General features: G+C 40.5%; 1 protein-coding gene across 4 annotated transcripts in view; it reads right to left on the bottom strand.

Moving 5' to 3' along the window:
* Positions 1–23,036, bottom strand: part of LOC111147846 (solute carrier family 9 member A9) — a 536,315-nt gene that overhangs the window by 280,868 nt on the left and 232,411 nt on the right. For all 4 annotated transcript variants that reach the window (XM_022504100.1, XM_022504104.1, XM_022504114.1 and 1 more), the window contains exons 7-8: positions 13,701–13,839; positions 8,996–9,101 (exon numbers count right to left, since the gene is read on the bottom strand). In XM_022504100.1, coding sequence (XP_022359808.1) covers positions 8,996–9,101; positions 13,701–13,839 — 245 coding nt within the window. The remainder of the gene's footprint in view (positions 1–8,995; positions 9,102–13,700; positions 13,840–23,036) is intronic.

Here is a 23,036-nt window from a genome sequence, read left to right as displayed (position 1 = left end):
ATGCAGTGTAGGCATGCATTTAAGAGTTACTTCCTCTCTATGTTGCAAGGTTTATAAATTTCCATTTAAAACAAAAATCTCATTCAAAATATAGCAGTGGGTATCTGTGCAAATTAAATTGGGGTCCGGAAAAGAAGAAAAAAAAAACCACTTTTTCATTTATATCCCTGCTATTCTGTCTCAGGACTTGGTGTTCATCAAGCTTACACTTCTATTCAGTTTTCATTTCCTTGGTGTCAGCTAACACATTTGCACCAGAGTCATCTAAATGGCTAATGAAGAACCTCACCCAAGATGTCCATATCCAATTGCCCATCATACCCTTCCATGTAGTTTTCACATTTGCATAGAATCCAGAAGACTTTCTAATGAAATAATTTTTGTGTCTCCCTTTCTATTGCATGTATTCACTCACTTATATTCCCATTTTGGAGGAATGAACCATTGATCAAGCTGATATAGGGACCTGGAAATTATCTTTGACTATACTTTCTCCTTCATCCATGTGTTATATTTGTGCCATCTATCCTCTGACAATTTTATACATGCCTATGAAGAAAATGGGTTTTTGAGAAAGAAAGATTTTTTTTTCCCTCTTATGCCTCTTGGCCCCATAAGGAGACATTAAATAATGACTAAAAATATTTACAGTGAAAAAGGCGGGGCTAAATTTGTCCACTACTCAAGTTGCTTGTGCAAGGTTGTTTGAACACTGAAATGATAAGCTATTCAGTTCAAGAAAATGCAGGTGTGATTTAATGAGTTATTATGCAAGGAGATGTACTTTACACCTGTGTTTATTGAGGTGGCAACGTTGTATGTTTGCCCTTGGTTCACTCTGTTGGTTTACTAATCCCCTTGAGAATTTTGGATGCCTATTACAGTTTGAATGCCTAATATTCTGAGTTTCCAGGTTTTATTTTTGGCTTGGAAAACACTCAATGCACCTCATTTGTTGGTGAATTGTTGGCTAATTAAGTTGGATTCACATGGTTCTGACAATATAAAGCATGAGCAGTTTTAAGAAAAGAGATGTCACTTAATGACATGTTCTTAGAAGCTGAAAATGACCAGATTTCTTTTAAGAAGCAATTGAAACCAAGTCCCCTCCCAGTGTTTTGTTTTATTTATTGAGATCTAGAAATATATTTTCCATCGAGTCATGCAGTACATTGCTGGCAAGCCCAATGGAACACATTCACCTCTAAGCTAAAGCCTTCTTAAGAGTTTCAGTCAACTTTTTTTCCCAAGTCAAGAGATGATGGAGATAAGATGTAATAAGCCAACTTACTCAGATCCAGCGAAGTCTCAACATGTCCAAATGAAATAGTCATTTCATTTGGAGGTCTTTCTTTTTTGTCTATTGTAAATAAGAAAGACTTTCCCAAGTTCTCCTTTTCCTGACTACTTAAGCTAGAAGAACCTTTCAAGAATTGACCTGACAGAGAAGCAGAACCTGAGCTTCCAAGTGTCAACTTTTGCTTATCATGACAATGTAATTAGGCCCTTGTCACTTGAAAGCAACAGGAGAAATTCCTCAATTCCTGGGATTGAGACCAATTAACTGTTAATATTGTGTCTGCTGTCTGTGTGTGCTGAGTGCCGCTTTCAGACATCTTGGTCAATTCCCTAGGAAATGGGTCAGAGCATCATATAATTTCATCCTACTATATTTAATAAATTTCTCAGAGTTTTTTACTGTCTGGAATCACACCAGAAAGCCCAACAGCATTACTTAGTAATCAGGACTTTTTTCTTCTTTCATGTTTTTATATGTTTATTTTCTTAGGTGGAGCTCATTCTAAGGTGAATAAATAGCAAGCTATACTATTTAACTTCTTGTATGAGAAAACGAGGTATGCCAGTGGCCTCTCTCTTCCTCCTTTGCCTTCAGTGGATGTAAAATATGCCCCAGGAATCTAAAAATGGAAGCTGCCTTTATTACAGCCATGCCTGGAAGCAGAGAAATCATTAGACATGGTGTCAATGTTGCCATTAGAAATCTTACTCTTCTGGTGTTTAATGACAGTCCCTGAAAGTTTGCTTCTGGCAAAAACCTGACCCCCAAAGTCTCAGCTGGGAAACAGATTATAAAAATGAATTTTCAAACAACCTGTTCAGCTGTGCTTTTTGGTTATTTTTATAAACTGAAAAGCAGCTTCTATGACAGGATTCAATTCCATTAGAGATTATGCTATAAATAATACTGCTGAATTATTTTCAATATTCAATTTAAAGTAACGGCTCAGTAACCCAGTGACTTTTAGAAAATAGAACTCTCGGGGCGCCTGGGTGGCTCAGTGGGTTAAAGCCTCTGCCTTCGGCTCAGGTCATGATCTCAGAGTCCTGGGATCGAGCCCCACATCGGGCTCTCTGCTCAGCAGGGAGCCTGCTTCCTCCTCTCTCTCTGCCTGCCTCTCTGCCTACTTGTAATCTCTGTCAAATAAATAAATAAAATATTAAAAAAAAAAAAGGAAATAGAACTCTCCACAAGAAAAATTCCACCTGATCAGAAATTAGGTATGCATGTGTACCAGGTACCTAACAGAGAGAATACCTTGGGATCATGTATTTACTCAAAAGCCAAAATTTTGTACATGTATAATGTCCCTCCATTACAAAATAATAAAATCCTTTTACCATAACAGTAAAGAAAATTGAGATACCAATTGCTAGATGACTTATCCCAATCCCTCAGCCAGTGAGCCAAAGATCCAGAAACCAGAGACATACCCCTAAAGTGGCTGATTTTGTAAGTAGGGCAGACACATCCATATACATTCTCTTTCTATGCTCTCCTCGCTTGTAAGAACTCCCTGAAGTCCATTTCTATCTATACACTTTCATCCTCTAGAAAGACTTCTCACTTGCATTTGACATTCTGTCCAGTGTTCCCAAATAAAAGTTTTCTCAAACTGTACTTGTATATTTCCAAGAGCAGAGAATCAAATTTCTGGGTAATAGAAATGCCAACCTTCATTTGCATGTCTAAAAGACACTCGTTCCCATAAAACTAAGTTCTTCTATGTGACGATTGAACATTAGCAGGTGCAATTTCCAAGTGACTGAGATGAGGCGGCTGCAAATGTGGCCCTTGAAGTAAAAGATAATCAAAATAAATCAAATGATCATCATCAAATTAGTAAAACTGAAAGTGAAAGCAGAAGATGCGGTAATGAGCAAGCCCCTCTCACAGTGAAGTGTTCATCATGAATCTTATAAGAAGCTGAATTGAAAATGATAATGAACACTGTGCAAACTGTCTTTAAAAGCTTGATCCTTTTTGTTTGGCTATCACTGTGCATCTGGCATAAGAGGGTCCCAAGTGTCCTAGCCTAGAGGCTGCATTGTCTTTGAGCCTCTTTTCCTTCTGATCTGTCACCAAATTATGCAGTTTCTTTTGTGGGAATCTATCATGGATTATTCCTTTTCTTGTACCATTCAGGATTCTTTGTTTGCAAGCAATAAACACTGATTCTGGCTACTGTAATCAGAAAAGAATTTACAGCAGGGAAGAGTAATAGCTCTCAGAAAAGAAGCAATAAGGCAGCCCCAGGAATCAGTGTCAGGAATAAATAGGGGATTTCAACAGAGCTTTGCTGTTGGAAAGAACAGGTGCCAACAGACATACACCCTTCTATCTCTCTCCTAAAGGATCATATCCTAGGGAAAGAGTGTCTGCCTGACCTCGCTTCCCATGTCCCCATTCTCTTTGGCAGAGGAGGATGAGACATCTTGATCAACAAGAGGGTATCTGATGGAGGAGTGGTAGCTCCCTAAGCAACATCAGGATACTATTACCAGTGAAAATGAGAATGCGTGCTGGGCAGCCCAAATCAGCATATGTCTACTATATTCCTCTCAGATAGGTTCTTGTTTCCTCAGGACTATATGTCTCTATTTTAACTTAATCATTAGGGAAATGAAATTGCAGATTGATGTAATTTATGGTATAGTCTTTCACTGATGTATGAATCTGCCTTGGAAATCCTGACCAATGGACATATGCAGTCTTTCAGTATATTCTCAGGCACAGGACACTTATTACCTGATAAAGCAGTCCATTATTCAGATTTTGGAAAATTTTCCTCTTGTAGAGCTAAAATCATTCATTCCATTGCTCAAAAAATAGTGAGGGCCCAGAAGGCTTCAGCCATACTTCTGGTGCTGATACAGCACTGGCAGACCTGATAGTCTGATGCAATTTGGCCGGTCAATCCTAATTCTACACATCACTTCTAGCTCTAGATTTCAGAACCATAGAGAGTGAATCCAATAGCCCAGTGAAGTCTAGGTGCATGTAAACAAATAGCAGCCAGCTGGAAACTATAATGGAAGAAGTTCTGATTCATCATAATTCCCTCAAATATAAAATAGTTTAAAAAGTACTTAAGATAAAATTTGTAGGTTGAACGTGAATACAACTAGAAAAATTTACTAAGGGCCATAAAAGATGACTGGAATAAATGGAGAGACATAACATATTTCTGGGTGGGAAGACTCAACATTGTAAAAATAACGCTTCTCAAATTAATCTAAAAATTTAATGCAACCGCAATCATAATCTCAATTATTTTCTGCTTGAAACCTAACAAAGTTATTTTCAAGTCCATCTGGAATAATAAATATGTGAGTACAGCAAAGAAGCTCTTGAAAGTGGGGAAGGGAGGGTGAGGGATTGATCCAGACATTAAAATGAACAATGAAGCTGAAATGATTAAAAGAGTGCAGACCAATATTTCACTGGGATAATAGAAAACCCAGAACATACGTATGCACATATTACCTACAGACATGGACATTAAGCTATAAATACATCGGTTATAGTTGAAAGGTGTTAGGACAAATAGAAGGTATCTTCTAGGAAGATAATCAAGTTCCTGCGATATCCTGTGCTACATATTAAAACAAATTCCAGCTGGATTCCAGTGCAAAAACAAAACTATTAAAAGTATGCATTATCATTGATAAACACTTTGGCTTTCTATGCAAAAATCAATAAAATCTTGGGTTTTCTAAAGAGGAGATAAAATTAACTGCATAAAGCTGAAAATGTCCATACTATCCTTTTCCCTTACTAAGCCAATAAAATAAAACATATTTAAGAGATAAAACCACAAATTGGAGAATATTTATAGCTTACATGACAGTCAAGAGATTAATTTTTTTAATGAATAAAAAGCTTTTAAAATTCAATGTGACATAAGCAAATCCTCGCTGCTGCATAAGCATCTCAATAGGAAAAAGGACTAAGGGCAGAAACAGGTAGTTTAACAAAGGATAAATATAAATAACCAATGACATGTGACTAAAATGCTTTCATCAGTACAAATATAATAAATGTAAATCACAATGAAATGGAAATTGATTATCATATTAACAGGGGTGAGTAAGATTTAGGGTGGCAGAGATGTGAGCAAATGAGCTCTCTTTCATTGTGTGTGGAAGTATAAAGGGTTACAAATTTTCTGGAGGATAATTCGGGCAAATTTCTCCAAGACATTAAAATGTTAGTTTTCTTATTAACCCAGCAATAGAGATGCATACATCAATCTATAAGGATTACCATTGTAATCATATTAATAATACTAAAAACTATAAATAATCAGAGGGAGGGTAGAATAAATTATGGCAAGTTGATATGATATTATGCTAGGCAGCCATTAAATAATATACAAGAATAATGTCACGAAAAACAGTCACCATAAATTCTTGAGTGAAAAAAGCAAGTTACTTAAAATTTAAGAAGCATAATTATATTCATGTATGCATGTATATATTTAATTAAGTGTACATATATGCATTTAATCAGATGTACTCAGACAAATATTAATAGGTAGTTATTAATAGGTAGTGAGAAGGTATTTCCTTCTGTGAATTTACACTTCCTAAATTTTCTATAATGTTTATACATTACTTTGGCAGTAAGAAAAAATAAAAAGTATGTATCTAAAAATAGATGTATTTTTTTTTAAAGCAATAGAAATCCCTTTTTCAAATGAAATATTACCTGAAAACCCAATTCATGGAACCAATAAAAAGGGAAGTGTAGGAGTGGCAAGACTTGCTCACTTGGTGGGCATCCTTGAGCACTATTTTGAAATGTCAGGGCTGGGGGAATTCTGCTGAGAACCAATGCAGGTACACACCATCCCTAGGGCCTACATGATGTGTTGTTCATGAACACAGACAGGCCCCATGATTGTTGGTCACCTCCATAGTTACTCATACATTGTTTAATAGCTTAGTCCACTTAGTTCTTTATATTCATTGTCATACGTCCATTTGTTAAGCACTTTTTGAAAAGTTTTCTAGATTTTAGCTTTGCAATATCTAGTTTAGTTGTGGATTAGAACTAAAAGGATTTCATCATTACCAGAAATACCTGTAGATAATTATGATTTGGTGCTACTTCCTCAGATTTCATCGAAGGTTGATAGGAGAGATGATTTCATGAAGAGTGTATCTCCATCTTCCCTGAAACTGTTATTAAATATGTTGCCCACTACAGTGTTCGAAGTTCCCTTATACAAGGATACATATGATAAATTTCCCTAAAATTTTTATACCAGAAAAGAAATTTGCCCATTTTTATAAATAAGTATGATTTCCTTTTATAATGCTGTATTATTCCTATATAACTAATCATGTTTCCCTTTTGGCTTTGGCTGCCAGAAAGCTCAGAGCTATATTTATTGCCAAACCACAGCAACGAACAGCTGTCTAATTTTGCAGAAAAGCTCTATCCCAAAGCACTTGAGTATTTACTCTCAACTAAACGGTCCCATGGTATGCATGGCTCATGTTATGAGTTGTCTCAAATCCAATTTGGAAATAGGCGAGGATTAATAATAAACACACAAATAAACGCATAAGTAATTTAGACCAAGCAGCCTTGGTATTTGCGGCAGAAAATGCTTACACCTAGAGTTTGGTTTGTATCAAATGCCTACCGGGCACATTGCTTTATCTGAAGTACCGTTCTCAAGTGAGCATGGCCCTTGGAACAGCCATGGACTTTTCGGTCTTTCTGCCACTGAGGTCCGCTCCTACATTCACCCATCCCATGATGCTGGCTACCTAGAGGGCGTCTGAGTGGCATCCAATAAGGATGTCAGGTTGAAAAGTGTGGCAAGAGAGCAAGGTACAGATAAACTAGCAATTTATACATGGACTGTAACCTTTACCTAGTTAATAAAACAAGATCTTGCTGAAATGGACAATTTTCACACATAAAAATAAATAATTTTTAGGTATTGGGGTGTGTGTGTGTGTGTGTGTGCGCTTAAGTGTGTTTATTATAACGTTCAATGGTAGACTAAAAAATACCAGGTGAGTTAAGATACTTCTTTACCTTTCTAGAAGGTCAAATATATATTCTTACTGTGAACATTACTTCCATTGTTTTATAAATGTTGAGTGCTGAAAATGGCATAGAGTCTGGAGGAAAGGGAACCAAAATTATTTTGAATGGCTGATATAATCTTTTTACTTTCATTATTTCATTTAAGGGACACTATTGTTCTCTTTTTCTGAAATGATGAAGTTCTTCAGCAGCCTCCCTAATAACAAGGGAAGACACTAACATAACAGACATTGGATACAAGCGCCCCTTAGGGTGCACTCTGGTATAGTAGCCTTGATACAGCATCCTAAGAACTGGCAGGAGCTTTCTGCGTCAGCAACAGATACCTTCGAAGCCTGTGGGAATAGCTTGACCCCTGTGACTCTGCAGTAGGACAGGTTATCATTACAAGAAAGACTTGCCATGCTTTTCACAGGAGAGCCCAAACCAGCTATGAGCAAGTGGACCAGGCAGGCTCCTGAGACCCCAAATATCTTTCTCCTCATGAGGGCTTGCCTGATAGTCCACAGATGTAGTTTCATTCAAGGCAGCAGTGCTTTGTCCTCAAGAGCCCAGCTCTGGAATCAGGTCTAGTTTTCAATTCCAGCTCCACCTCTTACTGTTGGCTGAATAACCTGGGTGTAGGCCCTAACTTTGAGTCTTTCTGTGAATTAAGAAAGGCGGTCAGGCAGCACTTGGCTCACTGTACACCTTCAATATATGTCAGCTTCTATTATTATTATTTAGAATTAAAGTACCATCTAACAAAATGCAAATACCCAGAGAGGCATACCTTGTTACCAGTTAAAACCTAGAGGGTGGGGGAGGTGAGTCTCACCACTCGAATGTCAATTAGGATGGCAGCAGCCAGCCAAGGGATCCAGGACTGAAACCTGGGAAAGGCAGGGAACTAGGCCAAAGGAGAGAAACAGCTTTGACATTTTGCTCAGAGCCACAGTGATTCTTCTACATGGAGAAGCACCCAATCGTTGCAGCTATCCAAGCGCAAATCCTCGCTGCTGCAGGAAGGCAATCTAAGTGCTGAAGCCAGATCACAGGACCCGAGGCTCTCAGGCCGTTAGGGGCTGCTTCTTTCTCTGTGGACAGTCCACCTCAGAGATTCTAGGTATAGACTTTCCATGGGAAGATAGTAAACTGTGGCGCCACCGCATTAGCTCTTGTTTCTTGTATGCAAGGGTTCTCAACACTGATGTGTGTGGAAATGTGCACACCCCAGGGGGGCTGCTGCCGTGGGTACTTGCCCTTAGCGGCCAATGGAAAACCACCACCCTTTTCTGCAGAGCACCTGTGCGCCTCTTCACACTGGGAGTAGACTTCCATTTGTGGAGTCATCTGTCCCCCCTATAAATCAGCCATTTGTTGATTTTAACATTCCCTTCCTGACCAGCAAGGAGAGAAGAGGAAATGTCATTTTGGTGACTTTCCATTAAGCTGTTGCATACAAAATGGATGAGTGATCTTTTTTTTTTTTTTTTTTTCTCTGATTCAGACACAGACCCCCGTCTAAGAGAGAGTCCATTTCACCTCCTGCTGCGTTGGGTGTGTGTGTGGGGTTGGGGGGGGGGTTCCTCCTGGGAGCATACATGCATCTCACACACCCACATGCGCTGGGCCCAATGAAGCACTGACCTGTCAGGCCGGCGGCCTCCGCAGACAGGAAGGCACTCCAAGACAGGAGGAAAAACAGGCCGGTTTCCAGCAGCGGGAACTCACAGAGTTTGGTAAATTTGGTCAAGTGACAAAGACATGTTAAGGGAAACAACAAATGCTGTTACAGCTAAATCTCCTCCTTGGCTGAGGAAAACGAATCTGATTGAGATAGTTCAGAGTAAGAGAACTGATTTTCAGCGCTTACTGGGAGGCCGTCCCTCTCATTGGGACTGCTTAGATGGAAGGCCAGCATGCCTTCCATGCTTCGTGGGGACCTGAACCCTCCAGTTAAATGCAAACTTGTGTTCAGATTTAGAAAAGGCGTCCTACTAAGTAAGAAGGTAAAATCAGCTAACTGTGGGTACAAAACCTCTTGCATTTGGCCTTGGTCCTTGGGCCGTGGCTCTCAGGGGACAGCAGCAGATCAGGAAAAACAAAGCCCCGGACAGCGAGGCTGGGAGATGTGCTGCCAGTGCGTCAGCACCAAAGGAGGCCGCTGCTCCCTGGGGAGTGAAAGTCTGTGGACAGATCACCTTAAAGACTCCTCTCTTGGGGATGGAAATAGGACCAGGAGGAACATTTGTGTTCACTGATAGGGAAGCTACCTGTGCCATCTTAGGATAAGTAGGATAGAGGAAAAGGTATATTATTTCTGGGTCGGGCAGCCCTTTGTCAGGGAACGGTTCATTTTGGCTGGGATGACACTTGGTCAATGCCTATAAATTGCGCATAGAGCAAGAGCAGACTGATCCAAATCATGCAGAGAATGGGTTATGGGAAGATGATTAGGAATATGTGATTGATGGAAAAGGGTTACACTGCAACAGTTATGGAAAAAAAAAAAAGTCCTGACAAATAAGGAGATGTTATGTTGCTTTTTTATGCTTCAGGACAAAAATCTAAAGAGATTCTACATTAAGAGATGCTTAGCAGTAGGACAGGGAAGCAAAAAGCATGATCGCTGAGGTGCAAGATCAAGGTCTGAGTCTTGGCTCTGCTAGTCACTGGCTGTGTGATTTTTGAGCAATATGTTAACCTCTCTGAGCCTCATTTCTATCCTATGTGAACTGTCAATGAGAATAATACCTACTCACACAAGTGTGGAGAATAAAATGAGATGAAGAATATTTAAAATGTTTTGCAAAATTTTAGAAAGCACAAAATGCCAAGAGGCAGAATGACAACAAGGTCAGGAATGTAGTCTCTGGAAACCAACTCTACTTCACTGTATCAGCTTCAGCGTGTCCCTTGACCAATTTGTGCCTTGGTTTCCCTATCTACAAATGGAGATAATCATGCAAACTACCGCCTAGGTATATAAACCAGTTATTATGTGTTAAGCACTCAAAAGAGTGCCAGATATGCAACAAGGAATATGTAAGTTTTTCTATTAGTGTGATTTAAATTTGTTTTGTGAAACGTCTTTCCAGGCTATAGATTCAGGAAGCATCTGGAAGCAATTCTTTATCTGGAAGAAAACAAAGGTTGCCCTTTGACCCTTTCAGCATTCCCCCTTATTACTTGGAGGGCAGCCTTTGTCTTTAGAGGGGTTTGTTCCTCTGAATTCCATCTTCTACTTTGCTGTGGAGGAGGCTTAGGCCACTTCCAGTACCAGAATATCAAGTGGACAAGGACATTTGTCTCTTTCAAACTTCTCCAGAAAGTAGTTTAGTTCTGGGTCAAGATCCAAGCTTGCATAAAGCCCAGGGGTTTTATGGGAAGCATCGCCTCATTATGGACAAGGTATCAAGGCTCATTGTGGAGGAGGGAATGACTGTGCACCTGTCTCCTTTGCAGCCTGAGCTTGTGCAGGCAAGGCCCTCAGGGGCTGCATGACAGATCCTCCTGCTGAGACTGAGGCCCTGTCTCTTCTATCTCTCTACCACTTTTTCAGATCTGATCCAGTCTCATGGTAGACTTCTAATCTCCAGGAATTTTTCCCCTTTCCTTACCAACTCGTTTACTTATGTGTCCGTACACTCCCTTCACATAAAGCAGAGAAGTGTTCCAATTTCTGTTTTTCCATATAGTGCAGGTTCTGGAGCCAAAAAGTGTGGGTTTAAATCCCAGCCCTGAAATGTCTCAGCTGTATGGCTTTAGACAAGTTGTTTAACCTTTATGTGTCAGTTTCTTTAGCTGTAAAATTGAGATAGTAACAGTATCTTCTTCCCAGTGTTTTAATAAAAGCTATATGAGAAAATACATCAGCAAAATGCTAATGACAAAGCCTGGCAAATGGTAAAGTTCTCAACAAATGTTACAGTGATAGTAATTGGGTTGGCTATTACCGATATGTGATCCAGAGTCTCTACTTAACCTCCTTGAGCCTCAGTTTCCTCATGTGTAGAGTGAGGATAATAATAGCCTATCTTACAGGGTTGATTCAAATGAGGAGATACATATAAAGGTTTGGCACATGTTAGACATTCACAAAATGTTGCTATTATCATCACCATTACTTATGCAAAACAACATGTGGTCTCCATCATAATTTCACTTAATAATCAAGAGGCAATAGAGATCAGTGATCAAAAGTATGGTCTGTCTCTTGGTTTCAATCTCCGGGTTTGAATTTTGGCTTTAATAAATATAAGCTGTATGATTCTGGCTAATACCTTACTCTTTCTAAGTTTCAGTATCCAACAAAAATAATATTTGCGTGATATGGTCATTGTGAGGGTCAATGAAGTATAACATGTAAAACAAATAGAGGCCTTGCATATCATAAGTACTGATATTAGTCATTAGATTATTAATTGTTATTTTTATTAGAGATTAGCTCTACCTTTTCTGAGTTACTTTATTTCTTTATCAAAGGAGTTGATACTCTCTACGGTTTCCAGGACAAAATTTTAGAATGACCTTTGACTCTTCTCTTTCAGTCATCAAGTCCTAGAGATGCTTCTAAACATTAGTCTTCTTGATGTTCTTCCATGGTTCATCATCACAGTTTCTCTTGATTCTATACTGTTTTGACTCATCCTATGAACCAGTTCCTCATTTATTGTTTAAAAATAGGACCTTCAGGGGCACCTGGGTGGCTCAGTGGTTTAGGCCTCTGTTTTCAGCTCAGGTCATGATCTCAGGGTCATGGGATCGAGCCCCGTATAGGACTCTCTGCTCAGCGGGGAGTCTGCTTCCCCCACCCCCTCTCTGCCTGCCTCTCTGCCTACTTTTGATTTCTCTCTGTCAAATAAATAAATAAAATCTTTAAAAAAATATAGGACCTTCAGTATGTCACTCTCCTGAGCAGAAACCTTTAGTAGCTAATTGCAGACTACAGACAGAAGCTCAGACTCCTTTGAGTAACACTCCAAGTGACTCCACAGGGTGAGTCCAACCCCCCTGTGTCTCCTCATCTTCCACTGCTTACTAGCCCGAGCCCTCTGGTCCTCTCAGTCCCATCCCCACATTTCAATGGATGCTGGTTTTCTCCTGAATCACTTATCACATAGCCTTTATCTATATCTTACCTATATTTCAGGCCAAGCCTACATCCTTCTCTGCGTGTAAATATTGCTTTTCAAATTATTTTTCAGAATCATAAGGCTGGTCAAGAGTCTACTGAACTATTTCAGAAACAATGGACTCACCCACATTTGAATTTTTAGAGTCCTAGTAAGTTGGCTGTGGCTTTGGCATACACCTTCTATGCAACTCTTCTTGTAGAGCTTGTCTTTCCAAGTTTGTTACTAATTGAAGGCAGAGTCCATATTTTATTCATCTTTTGACTCACGTTAGAAACCCTTAGTAGAACCTAGTGTTTCAGTAACTGCTCAGTGAATAGAGATTCACTGGGTCAGTCCCCAAGAAAAAGTACCCAACATTTTACTTTCTTTGCTAGATCCCTGATGCATCTTGCACGCTTCTTTCTCTTTTCCCCAAGGTCTTTTGTCCTTGATTCTTTGTTCTGCCTCTTTTTATGGCCTCTGTTAAGCCCTCACACTTGACATTGGTTTTCCGGCTTTTTTTCCTCAACTCTTACTTCTGCCCCACCCAACTGCTCTGACTGAACACATCACTAGACCAGCTTCATTCCCTGGCTCAAATTCTCTAGGAACTCTGTCCATTCCTCCATGACACTACTGCAAAAGAGGGAATGAGATGACACAACTGCCCAGGTATGGCAAATACGTCATTTCTGCTCAGCTTGCACATCCCCTTCTGTAAAATTGCTAAGGACGTTTGTTTAAACCCGCAGTGAACTTAAGCTCGGCCAGTCCTGTGAGATGGTGACTGAAAGAAGTTTGAAAAGGAAGAAAAGAACACTGAGTTAATCACTCCCAGTCCATCCTGTCTTGTTTTTGACCTTGGATCTTCCGTTCTTCCTCTTGGCCCTAATATAGCCAATCCTGATGTCACATGCCCACCTATTTTCCTACATGGCGGTTTTTTAAATCTGTTGCTATCTTGAGGTCAGAAAGTATCAGTAATGCTAGAACAGGACTTGGATAAGAAAAGATCATGGTCCCCTCGGCCGCTGGTCCCAATCTATGCCTCATAGATTGAGAACAAAGATGGCTTCAGTGGCTTGAAAACTCAGATGACTCCAGTGGCATGTATCACGCTTGAACTAGACCGTCTAGCCATTTGGCCTGGAGGTTGACCATCCTCAGAAACATTCAAGGCACACTGACAGCTCTTAACAGTTGCCCATCTTTCCACACACACATTCAAAGGATATCAGTGCAGTGACAACAGCATATGCAGATCCCATTGCAAATGAGCCGGCGAAGATCCCCAGGAAATTCCCCACGGACTGGAAGAATGCTGCAGCATCAAATGCATTTGGATTTTCCTTGGGGCTGTAAATGGATATAGAACTGAAAAGAAAAGAGGGTGAAGGTTAGTCAGTGACTTCTCCCTTATGGTCCAAATACAGAAGTAAGAAGTTAGCACCCACATTTGAGGAGGGTACCTTCTCCCATGAGGTTAGGTGCTGGTTGGAAGAGTTCAGGAGCCACGGATGAGGACAGGGAGAGGTAGAGAAAGCAAAGAGCTTTCCCTTTCCTTAAAGACCAATCCCATGGTATCCATGTATTGCTGCCAGTCAGTAAACATTTTTATATTGGAAGGGTCATAAAGAATATTGTTTCTGAGCAAACTAGGCATTAAAACATGGTAGGTGTACAAGGAATCTGCTGAGGAGATAGATAACTGTGAATTATTTAGTGGCCATATGTCTTCAGTGCTGTTATATATTCACAAATGCTCCTGATAAAAAGTACACTTTTATGGCTTGTGCACAAATGGGCAATACAAATCACAGCATGCACAAAATATTCTGCTGTGATCTTGTCATAAACCACAAAGCATTTCTCCTCTCCAGTGTAACCCTTCAGAAACAGAACCCAGACGATGCTTAGAGCATCACAGTATTAACCCCTGGGGAGAGACAAAACCCTCATTTTCCCACTGAAACAAATGGCAGCAGCTGCCCGAGGTCATGGTTTATGCCCCAATTCTGGTGGCTGCCACCAGATTTACTTCCATAGAGAAAAATCAATCCACCGATAGGCAGTCTGTTCACTTAAGTATTTTTGAGGACGCCGCATTTGCTTTTTTTTTTTTTTTTTAACCAGGACCTCAGATCCTAGAGTGTTATTATGAAGGACAAGGTGCGTCCTATTTTAGGAAATATGAACTCTGTATTGTAACATTAAAATGAACAGATGTGCTAGAACTAGTAGCTTTGGGGAGACAAATGAAGTAATATTTCATTTTTTAAATAGTTTTTATTTTAATTATGAGGTCTTTAAAACTAATCAGGCAAATCAAGAGTTTTGTAATAGGCTCTGGAAGAGTCTTTGTAGCGGTAGAGAGAGCAAAAAGTACACGAGGCACACTGACTTGGGATTAGATTGGATTTGATAGAGATGTAACCGAATCTTTTATGGTTTCGATGATTAGACCATGTTAACTCTCTGATTTGACTTTCCATATCTAGAGACGAGTTATGGGGGTAGGGGAGATTCCAGTTCCTCTACAGGAAGATGTGTGGCTTTAAAAAGGTAGTTTTAAATGTTCTTAGTTTTTCCCCTGGATGTCTTTAAACCTTTAAAGTAGGCCAAACCCTTTTACTTTGATCATGTAATTGGATAAGGAAGATGAATGTGGATCTCAAATGGAGCCCTTGAAATGTATGTAAGCAAAGGATTGCCTTTGAAGTGTTTTCTTTTTTGTAAAGTGTTGTATTTTGCAGGAAAAAAATGGAAAAGCAAACTCATTTAGCTCCTTTGTATCTGACAGTCCTGAGAATGGGTATGTAACCCCAAGGCATTATGAAACTTGGTGTCCAATGCTGCAAAGCTGGATGTGTGAGTTGATATTCACCAGCAGATTTCTTCATTCCAGTGAAGGAACATAGTGATGAGAAAACATTCTATTTGCATTCTGCTTTTCAAACAAAGAGTTTTGCATAGTCACACAGAATAATTCTGAGAATAATTCTGTTAATTCCTGCAGGCTACCGATAGATCTGATCCATAGGACAGGTACCTCTTCATCCCCATCTCCACCTCTGCACTCCAGAAAGTATTTTCTCTGTCCTTACACTTCTTGACCTTGGATTATCATCATCACATCATTTAGCCATATCATTATGTAATGTTACTTCCATTATTAATGTAATGTTTTTCTTTAAATCAACTCATTTTTATTCAAATGCAAGAGATTTTACTAAAGAATATTTATGAAGTCATAGGTTTGATGTGCTAATTTTCTTTCTTCTTAATACCTATGAGATTATGTAACTATTACATTTGATGAAAAGTTCACCTGCGTGTCACCTACAATCATCTGAGTAACTGCACTGATTCTCAGTCTGCATTCTGGGAGACATTCTCTTCCTGGGCTCTGATCCCCACCCAATAGGGTACACACAAACTTCATATACTTCTTCCCTGTGATGTTTGATTTAATTTAAGGGAAAAGCTTAACTTCCCTTGACTTATGAAGACTTGTCTGTTGAATTTGCTGCCCCTAAAGCTCTCCAGGATGTAGGCACTGGGTACCCACTAAGGGCCTGGTGGTACATTAGGAGTACGGTGTTGGGGGTCAGTCAGGGAAAGGCATAGAGAAGTGAAGCAGAATTTGAGTCAACAAACGTTTTGTTGTAGGCACAGGGGCCTAAGATGTAGATGACAACTAGCTCTAGCTAGTCATGGCGCTAAGTGTGATTTTTTTGAGAGATACGTAACACTTCATGGTGCAAATGAGACAAGAGTCACAATTTTAGATGAGAGGAGATGGCATTTGAGCAGGGAAGCAAGTCAACAGACAGTGATGGGAAGAGGGTATTTCAGGCAGCAGAAAGAGTGTAAGCAAAAGCAAGAAGGCAGATGAGTTGAGGGCCCTTCAAAGCAGAACTATATCGTTATAGCTGGAACACAGGGACCATGTATATGGGCATCAATGGAGGTAGACATAGGTAGGTGACATCACTCAGCTTTAAATTTCATGTTAAACACATACAAAAGTCCTCACATTTACACATTTTGTCCCCTTTAGGCCTGCATTATAACTTCATTGGATCCTATAACATTTCTGCCAAGTGAACTGGGCACGTATTTTTATCCCTCCTTTTCTTTCTTTACTCTTTTTTTTTTTTTTTAATAAAACAAAGAAACAGAGTCAGAGAACACAGAGCTATGGAGTTCAAAATGCAGATTTTTGGTCTCTTCCTTCAGAAAGTGATCTTGTTGGGAGAAAAACAGGCAAAACAGGAACCCAAATCAGGTTAGCTGATTGAGTGCTGTGCTGATTGTAAATGCAGAAGTTCAGGTACCAGAACCTTTAATTTCACCCCTGGATGGAACTTGGGCAGCACCTTCCTGTGTCCCACTGTATCGGACAACAGCACCCTTTCCCCTACCTCACTAGACGGCAAGGCTCTGGGCTTCTCATGGGAATCTGCTTTCAGAACTGGCTCCTGGACCTGGGCTTTGCTGGGCCTGGCCAGGGTCTTGTTCTTCTTCATATGCCTGGACGCAGACTGGTGCCTGACATGTGGCAGGCCAAATAAAGGCTAATGAAATAAATGCAGGATGACTGGAAAGTAGAAAAGAAAAAAAGAAGAAATACAGGAAGGAAGGAGGTCTACAAAAGTTAGCCTTGGAATGAATCATCATCTACAAGATTTCCTTTATTAAGCAATGACTTTATATATTTACACTGTGGGTGCTTTTAAGTTCATCACTCCAAACTGAAGATGACACTTGAGACTTTTAACTGGAGCTTCAGAGATCTAATCCTTATGGGCTCTATGGCCTTGGGCAAGTTATTTCATCATGCTCAGACTCAGTTTCAAAGTCTGTAAAATGGAAATGTTAATAGTACTTATCTCCCAGAAATGCATGAGAATGTGAGGTACATTTAAAACCTGTATATTTATCTTGTGGACTGTAGGGCCATTTACTGAGTGCTAATTACGTGCATGAAAAATATACACTCACTGAATGCTGACGATCATCACCACCACCGTCGCCATTCTGCTGAGAACTTCCATAAGCCCCACATGACAGAGAACAGAGTGCTGTGGCTGAGCCAGGCCCCAGCTCCAACTACACAGAGATGGGGTGTGGCTTCCCATCTGGTACACCAGGCTTCTGTGTTGCTGCAAGGAGCTAGTCACTTTTGCATAGGAATAGAAGGGTCTCTGGGGAGGACATGGCCATTGAAGTGAGGCTAAACAACTGTTGTGTTTATTGCAGAGCTCTTCACTCCACAGATCCACAAAGAAAGGAGTGTCCTCTGCAGTCTGGCTAGGGATCTGTCTCAGGACAGGAATAGGCAAGGAGACTGAGCTTGAGTTGCATCACCCTAGTTAAGTGGCACCCATACTGGATGTTCTGTAGACAAAGCCCCCTGGCTTCTGGTGAGGAGTGAGGTAAAGAAAAGTCAGGCAGATTGCATCTCTCCCGACCTGCCAGGATTTTAAGACGGTGTTCCTCTGGGCTCTAAATCCTGGTGAAGGAGGCATCTCTTTGGGCTCTGGTTTTCAGCTGCAACACTAAGCCTCTGGACTATGGGGCAGCAGCTGCAGAGGGTGCTTTCTGGAAACAAACAAGGGTTTGGGTATGTAGAGCTTTCCAACTTCAACCCAAGAGAGGAAGAAATAGCATGTCCCAGCAGTTGCAGCCCTTTGGACTTAAAAAGAAAACATTTCCTCCCCTGCACTGAGGGACATGATTGGACCTATTCGTGGATGCAAACGTTGGAAGGGAGAGAGGAGAAGAAGAATTAGACTTTCTGCTAATCTGCGTGGTGCTTGTTCTCTGGGGCACTACTCTGAAAAGGCATTGTTTATAACACAAGCTGGTAAAGATGGATCTACAGTCCCCATATTTCTGGAAAGAATATTTGAGATAGATGAAACCAATATCCTTGAAAATGATATGAGCAGAAATACATAGTGGTGTTTAAATATTCATCTCATAAATTGGAAATAAGTCCAGGTTATTGATTCATTCTATTCAGGAATAGATTATTCAGCAAAAATGAGTTTGATGATAGTATATTGTATCCGTTCTCAGAAATAAATGTGTGCAGCATCTTCTATTCAAAAATTTTGAAATGGATGAAATATCCTAAATTCCTTTGATGAAAGTAACATGAATAAGGATCACGTTGCTCGCTGTACCATTTAAGATTCACAGACAGGATCACAACTCTGGTGTTTCTCGACAACCCATTATTTAATCTTTATGATGTTCCTTCAGGGAACTTACCTGGCAGCTTAGGTAGTATTAAGAGCATAGAATCTGAATCTGGGTTCCAATCTCAGTTCTGCCACTTACTGCCTGTGTGACCTTGAACCAGTTACTTAATTTATATGCACCTCAGTTTCCTATAAATTGAGGATGATAACACTAGTAACTATCACATAAGTTGCTACAAGGATTCAATGGATTAATGTTTATAAAGCACTTAAAATGGCACCTGTAACAGGTGCATTTCTTAAGTAAATCATCCTTTTTCAAAGAAACTGTTCTTCCTCCTACTCCTCCTCCTTCTTATCTCTCTCTTTTTCTCTCTTTTGAACTGAGAGTTTGGTTTAAGTATCTCAAACTAGATGTCTAGTCAGCACCTCAGCTGAAATAGAACTGAGATGTCATCACCTGTCTCCCTTATAGCCTGACTGGACTGGCCCCTGGTCTAGGATCATGGAGTGGCTGGGACCATTTGATCTCACGAATTGGTTTTTGTGGAATGGTGTAAGACACCTATGCTCGATAGATGTTGGCGATGAAGAAGAAGAAGGAGAGAGCAAGAAGAAGGAAAGGAGGAAAAAGAGAAGAAGGTATTGCAATTATGCTGAAAGTAAAAATGATACAATGCAGGGAAAGTGTTCTATGAATGGTACCACCATTACTGCCACCAATGTCATCCCCTCCATGACTCATGACTCTGGCCTTTTCTCATTTTGGATCCTACCCAGTCTCCTCTCTCCTGGTTCTTAAAATCTTTCTCAAGATCACCTGGATTCTAACACCTTCCACTTTGTTATTTTTCACGGCTATGGCTAAAATATGTTGCCTCACACTTATTCACTTAAACTACCCAACAACGTCCAGCTCCTGGGCAGCTATTCTCTCACTGGCCCTCCCAGCTCCCATGGTCCAGTCTCCATCCTGGGTGCCCGACTGGGACAACCTGCTTCTCCTAGCCCCCAGTATACTTTCAGTTATTTTGTTAACAAAAAATCAATGTCACTCGAAAACTTTCAAAAGGAAAATATTAAGCAACACATCATATCCCTTTCAGAATATTTATTAATATAATCATTAAAGAAAAAAATGAGAAAATGACTACTACAGCCAAAGAGTACAAAAGAACCTATCACTTTCTCTGCCAAAACTTTAATCCCTAACAAAAAATTTCTAGCTGCTGACACCAGTTTATTATAGAATTCCTGATTAGTTGGGATATATGTATTAAGTAGTTTATTTTTTTCCCAATTACTGCTTCTAGCTGTACTATATCAAATCCTTCTTTGTGTGGGTATGTAGTTCCATTAATGATGTCTTAGCAAAATTCCATTATTCAAGTCCTTTCAGTTATTAAGACTTGGTACGGTCTAGCTTAAAACCTAAATCTTCAAAGCAGGATTCTTCTTTCCCCTGCAGGTTCTAGAGCAGCAGGCAGGATGACTTGGGAAGAGTGGCAGAAGAGGTGTTCCTCCAACCCTCTTCTGGGCACCAGTGTCTTCTGGTATTGGAGGCACAGTGGAGGGATGGAGGACCAAGCTTGTTCCTGCTCCATCTCTCTGTTAGAGACCTCTGCTGACAGGAAGCACCTCTATTTTGCTGAGAATCCCCTTACAGGGACCGATCTTCCAATTGCCCTGCCAGGTATGTACATACCCAGCCCTTTTCTATGCCTTGGATCTGGGATCATTCAGGCAGCATCATGGCTTTCACCCTTCTTTTGACCTTCAGTCTCCTTTATTGGGCCGTGGACCACTGTGCCAGGTGGATTCACCTTGGCTACCTCCTAAACACCAAATCAGGGAGCCATCAGTCCTGCTGACACAGACCATTCCAGCTGATTCCTTTCAGAGAACTCTCAGCCATTCCCCACATTCTTGTGTACTCCCACTCCAAGAAACTACATCCAAGAACTTCCTTCCTTTACTGTTTTGAGAGGGCCTTAGCCCCTCTAAAGTTTTCTCCACTTGGGAATAAGCTGGCAAGGCCTCTTCTTGCAGGTAGCCTCAGCCTAAAGGGTGATTTCTTCCAGCGCAGTCTCTTCCACTTGACTTAGGATAGAGGAAGCACCCCGATAAACAGAAGGCACAACAGCTTCACACCTCAAACACTGTAGTCTCTCCAAGGGAGACCCCATCCTTCCTCACTCCTTTTATATACCAATTTGAGGCAAAAAAGACGGTGGGGAGGTTGAAGGAAAATTAGGCTAGTTCTGCTGCCAATTAGGCTAGTTGGAGGTGGGGCCTTAACTGCTGGGGAAAGCTGCTGCTCTTTTCATTTTTATTTATTTATTTATTTATTTATCTTTTTAAAAGATTTTATTTATTTGACACAGAGGGTGATCACAAGTAGGCAGAGAGGCAGAAAGAGAGGGGGAAGCAGGCTCCCCGCTGAGCAGAGAGCCCGATGTGGGCCTTGATCCCAGGACCCGAAGACAGAGGCTTAACCCCCTGAGCCACCCTAGGTACCCAAGCTGCTGCTCTTTTTAGTGTGAAGCGATTTATCAGCTTTTGTTTTCCGCTTTGCTCCCAAACCCAACTTGGCAAACAGGAAAAGGCCCACAGGACAACACAACTTGTGACGTTTATGTCAGGGTGCTTCTAGGTTTTTTTCTCCCTATCTAGATCTGCTTTGTCATTCTGCTCTTAAAGATACATTTTTAAGGAGAAACTCAATATAGAAGGGCAATGAAAATTTGTAAAATCTCTGGCCCTGAGTGTCACAGGTAAGAAACAAAGTAGAAGAAAACTAATTACAGTGCTATTTTGTGTTTAAAATTTTTTGGTCCAAAAAAAAAAAAAAAACAAAAACAAAAACAAAAACGAGTGGATCCTTATCTATTATTTATTTTTTAATAACTGTACCAACCTGCCCTTTCTCAAGAAGTTGCTTAATTATGAATAAGGAATTGATTTTTATGGGGCCAAGAATTGTGTGTACACACTGGAATTCATTCTGGCATCTGCATGCCCATTATTCTGGTTTATGTCCTGCCAAAGGCCAATGAAGCTCTGTCAAGAGGACCCGCTGTAAAACATAATGACTTCAGGAATTGGGGGCATTCCAGGCACCCTGGGAGGTTAGAAGATCTGCCTCTTAATAATAAGAGGTTCTGGCCAGAGGTTTGCTGAGCTTGAGTTAGAACTGTCAGGTTTCACCTTCCCAAGGGCCAGAAACCCTGCAGGGTGGAGAGTCGTGTGTGCAGAGGGCACATTAATAACTCTTTCAGCTTCTGGAGGACCATTTAGTTAATGACTTTGCTCCCTGAGAATCCAAATTCATACCAACGTGTGATTTTCCAAATCCTTGACAAATATCATTTTGCCATTTTGACATCAGGCACAAAAGAAAAAGACAAGGGGAATTCTGTGGGAAGTATGGGTTGGTCTGTCATAGCTGCCCCAAGAATTATACAGTCTTATGCTAAATTTACTGTTTCACTCCATCAACAAAGACGTATTAATCACCTACTGTGTGGAGGTAGTTGCCTAGAACTAGAATTAGAACTAGAACTAGAACTAGTGCCTAGAACTAGGAACTAAAGATCTAGCAGGGAAAACAACAAAGCTTCTAGCCTCATGTTTCTTATATTCCAGTGGAGAAAAAAAAAAAAAAAACACAACATGAAAAACAGCTAAGCAGATAAGTATATAATTTAATGACAGAGGTTGAAAAGAAACATTAAAGCATCATGAGGGGTTGGGATAGACAGTTAGAAGGAAACTGCTATAATTAGGGTGGTCAGAAAAGGCTTTTCTGAGAAAGAATTTTGATTTAGTCCTGAATCAAAAGAACTGCAGAGAGCTTTCTAGATCCTGAAGCGGAGCTTGCTCAGTGGGTCTGAATTGCTGCAAGGAGGCAATGTGACTGGAGGGAAATGAGCAAGGGGAGAATGGTGGGAGACAGGGTTGGAGGTGGGGCTGGGGCCAGGTCTAATGGAAGCTCTTAGGCCATTTTTAGGTCTTAGGATAGTCTTCTAGGGACAAAAGGGCAGACATTGGAGGGCTTGTGGTTGGGGAAAGCTGTAGCATGGAATATTTCCTATGAAGTCTATGTCAATAACAGTAGAAGAAGTCAGATAGGAGATAGCATGGTCCCACTGTATGTATTCCTCAATGGCTGGGGCAGACCAGGCCTCTCTCCACCCGTCTAGATGCCATTATCTGAACAAGAACTGACAAACTACAGCAGACCACAGGAGAAGGAGTAGGGTGCTGAAGAGGAAGATGGAAGGAAGGGGAAGAGTTTAAAGGATAGATGAATTTAGTAGAAATAGTTTCAGTGAGCATTTGCAATGTAGTCATGCAGAGGAA

Source organism: Enhydra lutris, unplaced genomic scaffold (genome assembly GCF_002288905.1).
Source record: "Enhydra lutris kenyoni isolate GAN:26980312 unplaced genomic scaffold, ASM228890v2 scaffoldscaffold2, whole genome shotgun sequence".
NCBI classification, from domain to species: Eukaryota; Metazoa; Chordata; class Mammalia; order Carnivora; family Mustelidae; genus Enhydra; species Enhydra lutris.
Note: the sequence above shows the minus strand (reverse complement) of the source record. Positions and strands in the feature narration are given on the sequence as shown.